This window comes from Crassostrea angulata, chromosome 1 (genome assembly GCF_025612915.1).
Source record: "Crassostrea angulata isolate pt1a10 chromosome 1, ASM2561291v2, whole genome shotgun sequence".
NCBI classification, from domain to species: domain Eukaryota; kingdom Metazoa; phylum Mollusca; class Bivalvia; order Ostreida; family Ostreidae; genus Magallana; species Magallana angulata.
The window spans coordinates 31,699,149-31,709,992 of record NC_069111.1 but is presented as its reverse complement, the minus strand read 5'-3'; the positions used below and the strand labels follow the sequence as shown (position 1 = coordinate 31,709,992).

The following is a 10,844-nucleotide window of genomic DNA, read 5'->3' as shown; positions in this document are numbered from 1 at the left end:
TTCTAAAGAATTCACAACAGATACTGATAATGAATATTAGATAAATTACATTTTATTGAATTTCAACCGATCAATAGCACACTTTCTTCTACATTCTGAAATTTACGATACAAATGTGTTTAATTTTGGACTATCCTGTGATTTACCTAATTTTGTAACCCACTCAGTCTGTAGGAACATTAATATTTTTACAGGCACCTCAATATTCATCAGACAATATTTACTCCTGATGTTGACGATTTACTTGCTGCTGACTTTCTCTCAAACACGCTAATCGATCGACCTCGGATTGTAAAATTCAGTGCAAATCAAGTCGCCATTTTTCATGTACATGTATAAACAAACAACATTTTACGATGTTTCAAAGATTTTCTGTTCAGATTTTTTGTAAGCAAACAAGGGATTAAAGACATGCTGTAAAACGTCTTATGGATTTCACGGCGTATCAGCTCGTGTATCTCTAATTTGCAGCAAACGCTAGCTTTTTTTGTGAGAAAAAACAATCGGTTCAACGCATGCAATATTCCATATACATTTATGGGACATTGTGAACTGTAATGTAAGATATAATAATTTTGTTCACTTAACAGTTTCTGACGAATTTTTCACACTTAACTGAAATAACGCAATTCTATGAGCGAAGTACAATCTGTGACTTTAATCCATATGCACCCGTCCCTGCTATTAGAGAACATTTTCTTTGGTTTTGGGGGATTTTTTCGCAAACAGATAACATTATTTACACATGTACGTAAATATCACCCCTTTTGTTCTCAAATAATTTTTAACTCGCGAGTACAACTCTATTATGAGCTTTCTTTGACATTTATTTCCATTTACAAAAAGGCGGGCCTATATAAATGCGCCAGTTTGTTGCGACTCGCAATCGAAATAAGTGTCATCACTCAACGAAATGCTACATCGGCTGTAGCGTATACATCCATGCTATATTTGCGATAAATAATGAAACATGAAGGTAAAAAATGTGCTTCATAGATGACTGTAGTATTCTGCTGAGCTACAGAACTATAGCTTTCCGGAAATATTGCCGGGATTTGCGGACCGTAGATCTATTGTTTAGACTATAGTACATGCAAAGAATAAAATGAAATTTATATACACAGCTGTTCGGTCAGATAAACACGCGTTTAACTTGGATTTTGTTTGTTTGGTGTTTTTAAAAACTAATTTTGAATAATTAATCTATATTTCTTGTAAGTTTACTAGAAAAGTTTAATGTTGCAAGTAAATTATGCGTGTTAAAGTGTACTGAGAAGCGATAAAATATACATGTGACTCTCCCAAATTCATTCAAATGATTTGAATGAATCTATAGCTAAATACAATCAGACAAATGTACTTTAAAACGTTGATTAATGAACATGTCGCGATTGAATATTGTATGATATTTTTTTTCTCAAATTTATTCACTTTCGTTGTGAGCAAATGGAAATAATCCACTACAGTCGAAGCGAAGATAAAATATTGATTGACTCTTCTGTTTCATGATGACGTGCATTCCAAAAGCAATACCAGTTTTATCAAACAGGTTCTTGGAAACCGTTCCGTTTTCTGAACACCTAAATGTATAACTGACTATGAGGACAAAAGCAAGTGTGATAGTCCACAAGCAAGTGTGATGATGCAACTTTTTCCCCGTGAAGAAATTGAGGGAAAATGCTGTCGAGAGGGACAATAAACATACTACATGTATGCCCAAATAGTTAGTAAAAACCTGATAAGTATTTTATCATACTAAAGCTTTATTTGTTCTCGTTACTTTGAGAAATCTACAATATCTTTAAAGCACAAAAGTCCAATCCACAATTTTCAAAAGTTGTTCCCCTTTGCAGGGTCAACCCAAAGGTCAAAAGGGAAAAAACCAAAATTCCCCTTCTTTATACAATTAAATAGTTTGGCGTACTGTGATGAAATCGCTTTGGATTTGATTTATTCATTCAATATGTGGTGGCAACCCACATATTTAAAGAGTCATTCTGGGGCAATCAAAATACATTTGTGTAGTACATGTATTACCGAAAACGGAGTTTTTATATCAACTGATATAGATACAAACATATAGATACAAACTTCTATACTACAAAGGCTACTGTGATAAATCTATGATTTTCCCCAAAAGATGACGATAAAGAGACACAACATTTGTAAAGTGTGGATTGTGAACACAACTACGATTTCCACAGAATTATCCATGCGAGTAACTCACGACCAGTTGTGCTAGTACATGTATGAGACGCTGGCTGTGGATTTTCAACAACAACAATTTACATACATGTAATATGCCACTTTCAAACGGCGCCACCGTCTAACAGTACTTTCAGTACTTTGATAACTCCATGAAACCCCACAAACAGTTTCAATGCAATGCCAATCTGTATTGGATCTTGCATATCTTCGCTAGCAGTTGCTAACTTTTTCCTCTCTATAAGAATAATTCAAGCAAAGGTTTGCAAATTGCTTTCTTGCATAGAAACACTACAAAGAAAGGACTCTCTTCTGGTACAGAGACCGACACACTGGACACACAGGTCTCTCCTCACAAGTCAGCTCCTCAAATGTAGCTAAACAAGTCTCGTGGAACACATGGGAACACGACAACAGCACTGTCTTTCTGATTCCAGTCTTCCCACAACAATGAGCGTCAGCAGGGCTGTTGTTTTGAGGCATGATCTTGCTAATTACTGAGTCCTTTCCTTGACCTCTCGTTTTTTGGCTGGAGTTTGGTCGGTCTGGCTGTTTTGACAAGCTTGACATGGCGTGATGGAGATCCTGTGTGGTGTAGGAGGAAGGAGGTCCATTCCCAAGTTGGTCTGGTAAAACTAGTGCTCCTAAACAGATTGGACATTCCAGTTCTTGTCTTGTAACTGCCTATAAGAGAAGTTTTATAGCATGGAATTTGAGTTCTCAAACATTAATTGTTTGAAAATTCAAGGACTTAAGTGTATGTTTTGTGAATAATGTTAAAATTGTACCTTTAATTGAACTTCTTCCCACTGTTCCTCAGACATTATGTTAAATGTTGCATCAAAGTTTCTGAAAATGGCACGACTCGCAGCTAGGTTTTCATCAATTTCAGTCAGGAAGACATCAATGTTAAAATCACAAGATCTGAGCATTCTGTCCGTTATGCTGGAAAGCTAAAAGTTTAGAAAGAACTTTAGAAGGTGAACATTGTAGTCCTAAATCAGACATAAGCTGCCCATGGGCAATTTTACTCACCTGAGTAATAAGCAACATTAAATAAATATTCATGACAATATCCAAGAACAGAATGACTACTGAATGTCCAATAAGGCTCACTTGAAATTTTGCATCTTGGGCAAATTAACAATGAAATATTAGAAAGGGTGTTTTACTATGTCTAATGTAAAAGGATTGATTATGGTAAATCATTTACTGACTTAAAAAATTTCATTTGTCATTGCAATGAACAAATATTTTTGAATTAAACTTACTCTACTAGCATAGAATTTTTTCTTCAGCTTAGGATCAGTGGGTGGCACTGTCTCCCTCAGCTTCATATACCAACACCTCACCACATACCCTCGCCATGCAGCCTGGATCCTATACATAGAGCCAAAAACAAAAACATTGAGTGAATATTAATATTTGTAATCAGGGATACAGTATTTGGATCATGAAAAATAGAGCTTGTATTTGTGACTGACATTGTGGCACACTTGTTCCTGTGCTGCTTTGCTCCCTCATGGATGACTCGTGTCTGGTACTGTTCTCTCCGACACATCGGACAGGTTTTCTTCCCCGTGAACCTCTCAAAGGCTTGGAGACATGCCTGCATGGTATAGAGTCCTTGTCATTTAACTGATGAATTTGAAACTTTGTCTATTTATGGTTCACAATTTAAGTATAGATATAATTGCTGAATTATAAATTAACACTGAAGTATGTAATACATGTATATCTATTGGTTAAAATATACTCACCCTATGGAAAACATGGGAGCATGAGAGCAAGACCTGTATAACAGAGAAAGAGGAAATTACAAGCATAAATTCTGAATTTTTATGGATGAGTTGGGTTTTCAGTTTTGAATTCGTGGTATGGTAAAAGACAGACCTGCTCCTGGGTCCCAAAATCCTCCTTACATATGACACACGGCAGCTTTGAGTCATCTCTCTCATTTGATTTTGTTTTCACATTTTGCCAATCATTTTCGGAAAGTAGTTGCTCAGGAGCTTCTACTAACCCCAATTTCTGTGCTGAAATGATTTAGTGCATTTATATTGTATGATATTCTTATTATCTGTAATTGGTTGTATGTTTTTCTAACCCTTTTTTATAATCTGTGTGATCTTCTGATTAAGTTTTAAAGATATTACAGTTTTTGCAATTAGAAAGACAAACGGAAGGATAAACAATAACACCAATATGCCCGTAAGGCTTATATAATCAGGGGCATAAAAAGAAATTCAACAAGAGGTTTATAGATTTTACCCAGTGTCAGTGGTGCTGGCTTTGCATCTAGTACATATTCTTTGTCCTCTTTTTTGGTAGATTCTAAAAAAAAAGAACAATTGAATATTAATTTGTATACATGTATAATAAGTATAATGGGATGAGAGAAAACCAGGATTCAAACATGGGCCCTCTGAATCTATGGTGAGGCACTCTACCTTGTCAGCTAGCACAAGCGATCGAACTGGTCTGTCCTTTCATTTTTTGACGACAGTTTTTAAATTAAAAGATCAAATACCTTTTGGCCTCTGTCTTCGTAGTCCTGTGTCAGTTTGAGACTTGATCTCTTTCTTCTGTTTTTGTTTAGCTTTAGCTGCGGGGCCTAGACCAACCTGCCTTGGTCCAATTCTAACAGGTGCTCCTAATCCAAGATTTAATGAACGAACAAGATGATCTTGGAATGCTACAGCTGCCAAAGTGGTTGAAGATTTTCCATCCTTAGAATACAGATATTCAATTAGAAAATACTTCAATCATACCTGGTTCACGGTTAAAAAGAAGCCAAGTGCAAATGTTACTAAATTATATTTCATATGTCTCCCTTGACAATCGTTCTTCAATAAATAACTAGCCTCTTTTTACAATGTAATCTATATTGATGATTACATATGACTATAAGAGAGCACACAACTTAATAAATATGTAGCAAAACCACTTGATTATAAATATAGGTAATTCGAACTGAGCAGCAACGAACATTTTTAGCGTAAAAAATGTACCTGATCATGTTTCTGTGTTTGAAGAGTCTTCTTTGTATAAGACATGACTTTAAAGAAAGATGAAAAGAATCAAAATTCTCTAAATGTGATATAAATCATAAATTAAGCATCCTAATCGGAGAATCCAAGGTAAACAATGAGTAATGTTAGTTAACTCATACGTAAATTTTATTAGAAGATTCAAACGTTTACTCAAATACTGGTTTTATTCCTATTTATTGACATGGGTATAATGATTGCAATGACTATGTTTACTCTACAGCTGTTGCTTTATTAATTTTGTAGTTAAGAAACAGTTACTTAGCATTAAACTTTAGAATATAGTTTACGAACGAGTTAATAGATTTCTGTTCAACCAAAAAGATGGATGCCCACGAGTCTGCCGAGAGAATCGCTGAAGTTTTTGCAGATTTTCAGTCTTATTTTAGCAAAGAGCAAGATCTGAGAGAGGTATTTCTTCCTTTTTGGTAGATATCCATTAGGTTAGACACATGTCATTGAACCATGGCACATGTGATAGGGATTGGTCGATTGAGTATCATACAGTTCAAGCCACACTTTTCATAAAGTTACATGTATTTCTCTTCATAAGGCCAATTTAACGACCATAAGAGAAAGATTCAATATTCGTCTTTTCATTATGGTGTTCTGCTATAAATATTACTTTTTAAAAAATTATTTTCAATTTACTGGTAGCTCCATTTAAGGCAACAAAATATGTCGGGAGAAAAGGGATATTTAATGTCATGTGAAAATTTTTATATGTTTTACGATGCAACGGTTGTGGCAAGTGTAGCATTAATTGAATTAAATACAGACGGGTTCCTGTGTTTCATAAAAGCATGGTCTACCAAATGGATGCATCATTGTGATAAAAAAATGTTGAATAAAAAATAAAATATTTTGCACTTCTGTAGAAATATGTTTACTGGTATGTTTTAAATGTTGCAATGGAGATCAAAGCCAATTAAAAACACAATCTCAATTTCATCATCAATTTTTTTGGAAACATGCAACGTTAGATCTGCCTAGCTTTCTATTTATTCATTATACTAAAGGCCGTATGCTTTGTGACTTCATATTAGTAGAGCAAACATCACTTGACAATTTCCATCAAAGTAACATTGATCCAAACAATTTAAGAAAATAGCTTAAAACACTACTTGTAGACTAATTTTTAGAACCACCTGCGACAGAATGTTTTATTCATCTTTTAAATGCATACAAATCCTAAAATACATTTTTACCTGGTCTAGCCATATTCAGTTTACAAGGAAATGTGGGTTCCAATCTGAGGAAAGAATTTTCAGGTTGTCAAATGGAGCATTAGTTTGAATTTTCTCCTCACCCAAGCATTGTCGTTAGAGCTCGCATTGAATTTTAGGTCTATGGATTATCATTGTCACAAACCACAATTTTCGGAATTAGAATGAACACAAAACCAGTGGCTTGTGGTGATGATGGACTACAGACAAGATCAAATTAAACTGCTTAAAGTTATTTGCTCTATAATCTGTAATCTTTTACACAAGGTACATGTATTTAACAGCCCCCTCCTCCCATAAAACAATATATAAAGACAAGAACTTCCTCCAAATTTACTTGGTTTGTCAATCACTGTCAATCAAGTAAAATTGGAGCCCTAGATTGAGTGATTAAAGTAGGCATATGTTTTTTTAAATTTAAGGCAAAATATTTATGATTCAGTGAGAATAATAAAAAAAATTACCACAAACAACTCTGTATCTGAAGAATCCTCATACAATTTCATGCATGTCTCTGTGCACTGTCCTGAATAATTACATGTACTCCAAAGAGGAAAATGAAGCTTTGAATTCAATGGTGGGTGTAGAATGATAATCATATGTAGCTAAAAATAACAAAAACCATACATACACTGGGTATCTGTGGAAAAATTTGCATAGTTAAATGACCCATAATGTTTGACATATCTAAATTTAGCAATCTTTGATGTATTGATTTATAACATTCTACATTTCAATGAATTTACCTCTACTTCAACAGGAAATTCGATCAACTGTTCGAGAACTTGAACAGACAGCCAGGGAGATTCATGCAGTTCTACAAAAAGTACACCAGAAGGATGGAAGTGAAAATGGTTGTTTACTTAAAATAATCGCTTATATTGTTCAATTATGTTTATTAACATTATCATATACAATGTATATCCTGAAGCCATCATATATGATATTTTTAGACCAGTTAATCCATCTCTCATTATTCAATTTAAAGTAGACATATGCTACTCTAGATTGATGGGGGGGGGGGGGGAGGGGTGGGGGCAGGGAGTCCAGACTGCAATGAAAATCCAAACTTTTAATATTTACATTGTAAAGTTTCCAAAAAAAAGCCTTAGTCCCGATTGGCAAACAAAATTATTCCTTGGACCCCCCTAAAACATATCCCTGGAGAAATTTGCTTTGAACTATTAAATGGGTGATGCTATTTGGAAAATGCAACTTATTTCTTAGAAATGCAACTTATTTCTTAGTGAAATTTTATTATTTAAAATATTTTATTTTCAGTTGTAAATGTTTGCAAGTCAACTGAATCAAATTTTGAAACAGCAAGAAAACAATTCAAGGAACTGAGTGCAAAAATTCCAGAAAATCAGTACTACAGGTAATGCACAAGTCAACATAAAACTTTGCTATAATTTACACATTTTTGCTGCTTTGATCGTTTATTTTAAATGCATGCATATACATGTACCATACATGTTAAAAATTGCTTTATATTTTGATTTTTAAGGTTTAATGATCACTGGAAATATGCTCTCCAAAAGCTCTCTTTCCTGTCAGCATTGGTCACCTATCTCAAAACAGAGAAACTTGTCTCAAGGGAGGAAACTGCAGCAATGATTGGAGGTAAGTGGGGCTAGCTGCAGACTTGGAATTGTTGGGAATTGTAAAAGTACCGGTACCTTCTAAGTAAGGAAGTGTTTGACATTTTAGTGAAACTACGGCAAGCAGAGGGGTTTCACATGGACTTAGATGATTATCTGATTGGTTTGCTACAGATGGCCAGTGAGCTGGTAAATACTTGATTTATCTTCATCTCAGCTACCAAAACTTGCTTTCAAGAGGATTGTGTTAAATACTGTAGATTCTTATCTTAAATGAACACGAGGAATTAATATGCATGTAAAATCGCAAGAAGCACATCCCGTGGATTTTAAAATCTTGCTTTTATTTGTTGTACATATGTAGACTAAATGAAACACTGCATGCCAACAATTCGGCATTCATGATTATATATTCTTACGATTTGATGAAAACCGGTTCAATTGCAAAATTTAAGTACCAGTGTAAAATAAGGAATCTACAGTAATTATCTTTGTAACTTTGAAAGGATTTCTTTATTTTGGCTTTATATAAGCATTTATATTTGAGCAGGATAACACCACTTTGTACTGATTTATTCATGTACCATTTCAGTCAAGACTGGCAGTAAATTCAGTGACTGCTGGAGACTTTCACCGACCAATGAGAATCGCTAAATTTGTTGCAGAGCTGGACGCTGGATTCCGACTTCTGAACTTAAAGAATGATGCCCTCCGTAAGCGATTTGATGGACTTAAGTATGACCTTAAAAAGGTGGAGGAAGTGGTTTATGACCTGTCAATCAGAGGTCTGAAACCGGTGGAAGGAACATGAAATCACGGCCATACAGGATACTGGTCTCTTGTGCACCTTGAGTACTTGCTGTACTTTGATCTCTAATAGGATCACTGTAACACTGGTAACAATGAGGTACCAGTTACAATTTCATATTTACACAGTCGACAAGAATAACTTTATTATCAAAGACCAAAACTGTTAAAAGAGCAAAAAAAAGGAGAATTATGTCTGTATGGGAACTGACTTATGAAAGTGATGGACACACTCAAACCATGGGCAAAGTATGTGTTTTGTTGTCTTTAATTTTTTTGTACAAAGTGAAAGCACACTTGATTTGGAAATAAAAGCAACACAGAAAAGTGAATTATTGTTTGTTTTATCTACAGCTGATTGTGTTTGATCTTGATGAGAAATGTGCTTCAAATGTGATCTTTTGTGTTGTTAAATACATGTACTTCAAATGATACAGTATTTGCATGTAAATGAATTTACCAATACATGTATTTAGACCATACATTAAGATACCATACCAATTTTTCAGGGTGTTTTTTTTGGATCTTGAAATTTTTTGAAAATATAAAAATTTGAATACATTGTAATTTATTGGAAATGACTAATGACTAATATTACAGTGTTCAGAGGAATACATTTACTCAGGATAACAATTGAAGTGTCAAGTGCACAAAATACAGAATGAAATGTCCTGGCAATTAAATATAATGTTGTAAATTCCCATGCCTGTACATTTTCATATAGGAATTTCATTAAAAAAAAGTAAATAAATTGTTAGTGTGCAAGAAAAGGGGATCATCTACTAGTATCTCACTTGGTTTGGAAAAATAATCCCTAACAGAGTTGTTTCCCTTTTATTGCTTTTAGTTTCATATAACAAGATGTATGGTAAATTCTGTATACCAGTATTTACCAAGAACTAATTATATCATGATAACTAGTATTTGATGAATGCACTAGTCTTACTGAATATATTATTGGTAATGTTGTTGCTTCTGTGTGTATATTTCATAAAATTTTGTTAAAAAACAAAACAAAACAAAAATGCTCAATCAATACTGCAAATCTACCAGGCCTTTGGATGAAGACTTGCTTGTACATGTATTTGTAAAATATGTACACAGGGAAAAAAGGCATATGCAGTTTGAAAAGTGATTTGGTGAATATGTTTTCAAATATATTTCAAGAACTAGAGCTAGTTTTTAATTTTGAAATTCACAATTGTAGAAAAAAATTTGCAGGGAAAACTTCATTGTCAATATTTCAGTAGATTACTCAATACTGATTGTTTCTGTGGTTGGTCTCGGTAATTTTGTATCAAGCAGTGGGGAAATCTACTGTATCTGTTAATTTCTTTATGAAAGAAAATCTGCAAATAAATGACCACAATATAGATTTAATGCCAAATAACAATACATTAAATGAAATAAATCAATTTAAAATATAAATTTACAGTTACACAGCAGATTGTGGTTAAAATTCAAGATCTATTGTAGGCCATTCTGTATCAACTTATTTTACAATGTACGTTTATTCTTCAGACAGTCATTAGACACCTGTTAAGGCTAACCCCCAGACTATACAGCCCACAACTTGACCGCAATAGCCATGGACATAACTGGCCACCAGATGGGGTCGTTTACCTGTCTCCTTGACAGAGTCCGTTAAAGCTTGATGATTTCCTCAACACCTTGAAGCTTTTCTATACCTAGTAATAATCAGTGGGTCCCAGATGATTATAGTTCCCCTTAACGAGAGGTTTATTAATATGTAAAAGTGTCGGTATATACTCCTTAATACATTTATTTTCTATTTATATCTGAATTGAGGTTTTCCATCTCGTTTGTTGGGATTTCTAATGAAGCCTGTGGTGATGTGAATGTTTTCCAATATTGACATACGTGGAATTGATTATTGATGTTTAGATTAATGTATAGCTCCCATAGGAAAAAGTGGCAAAAGTTTCTAATTAATT

General features: G+C 34.0%; 2 protein-coding genes across 2 annotated transcripts; one reads left to right on the top strand and one right to left on the bottom strand.

Annotated features, from left to right (window-relative positions):
- Positions 1–2,356: 2,356 nt before the first annotated feature.
- Positions 2,357–5,408, bottom strand: LOC128165777 (RING finger protein 32-like). Its single transcript, XM_052830611.1, has 9 exons — positions 5,217–5,408; positions 4,736–4,934; positions 4,477–4,539; positions 4,099–4,241; positions 3,966–3,998; positions 3,690–3,814; positions 3,477–3,585; positions 2,994–3,158; positions 2,357–2,889 (listed from the first exon to the last, which is right to left on the bottom strand). The coding sequence occupies exons 1-9, from the start codon at positions 5,259–5,261 to the stop codon at positions 2,497–2,499; spliced, it is 1,275 nt and encodes a 424-aa protein (XP_052686571.1). The 5' UTR covers positions 5,262–5,408; the 3' UTR covers positions 2,357–2,496.
- Positions 5,409–5,508: 100 nt separating this feature from the next.
- LOC128165787 (translin-like) lies at positions 5,509–9,221 on the top strand. The gene is made up of 6 exons (XM_052830620.1): positions 5,509–5,666; positions 7,242–7,335; positions 7,763–7,859; positions 7,989–8,104; positions 8,192–8,271; positions 8,675–9,221. Exons 1-6 carry the CDS (start codon positions 5,580–5,582, stop codon positions 8,891–8,893), a joined length of 693 nt encoding a protein of 230 aa, XP_052686580.1. The 5' UTR covers positions 5,509–5,579; the 3' UTR covers positions 8,894–9,221.
- The last annotated feature ends 1,623 nt before the right edge of the window (positions 9,222–10,844 follow it).

Excerpts from the sequence above, each read along its gene's own strand:
- LOC128165777 (XM_052830611.1), bottom strand. The coding sequence starts at position 5,261 with ATGTCTTATACAAAGAAGACTCTTCAAACACAGAAACATGATCAG. Across the intron at positions 3,815-3,965 it reads GCTCCCATGTTTTCCATAGG|GCATGTCTCCAAGCCTTTGA; the intron begins GTGAGTATATTT and ends TATACCATGCAG. Across the intron at positions 3,586-3,689 it reads AGGAACAAGTGTGCCACAAT|GATCCAGGCTGCATGGCGAG; the intron begins GTCAGTCACAAA and ends CTCTATGTATAG.
- LOC128165787 (XM_052830620.1), top strand. The coding sequence starts at position 5,580 with ATGGATGCCCACGAGTCTGCCGAGAGAATCGCTGAAGTTTTTGCAGAT. Across the intron at positions 7,336-7,762 it reads GAAGGATGGAAGTGAAAATG|TTGTAAATGTTTGCAAGTCA; the intron begins GTTGTTTACTTA and ends TTTTATTTTCAG. Across the intron at positions 8,272-8,674 it reads TACAGATGGCCAGTGAGCTG|TCAAGACTGGCAGTAAATTC; the intron begins GTAAATACTTGA and ends GTACCATTTCAG.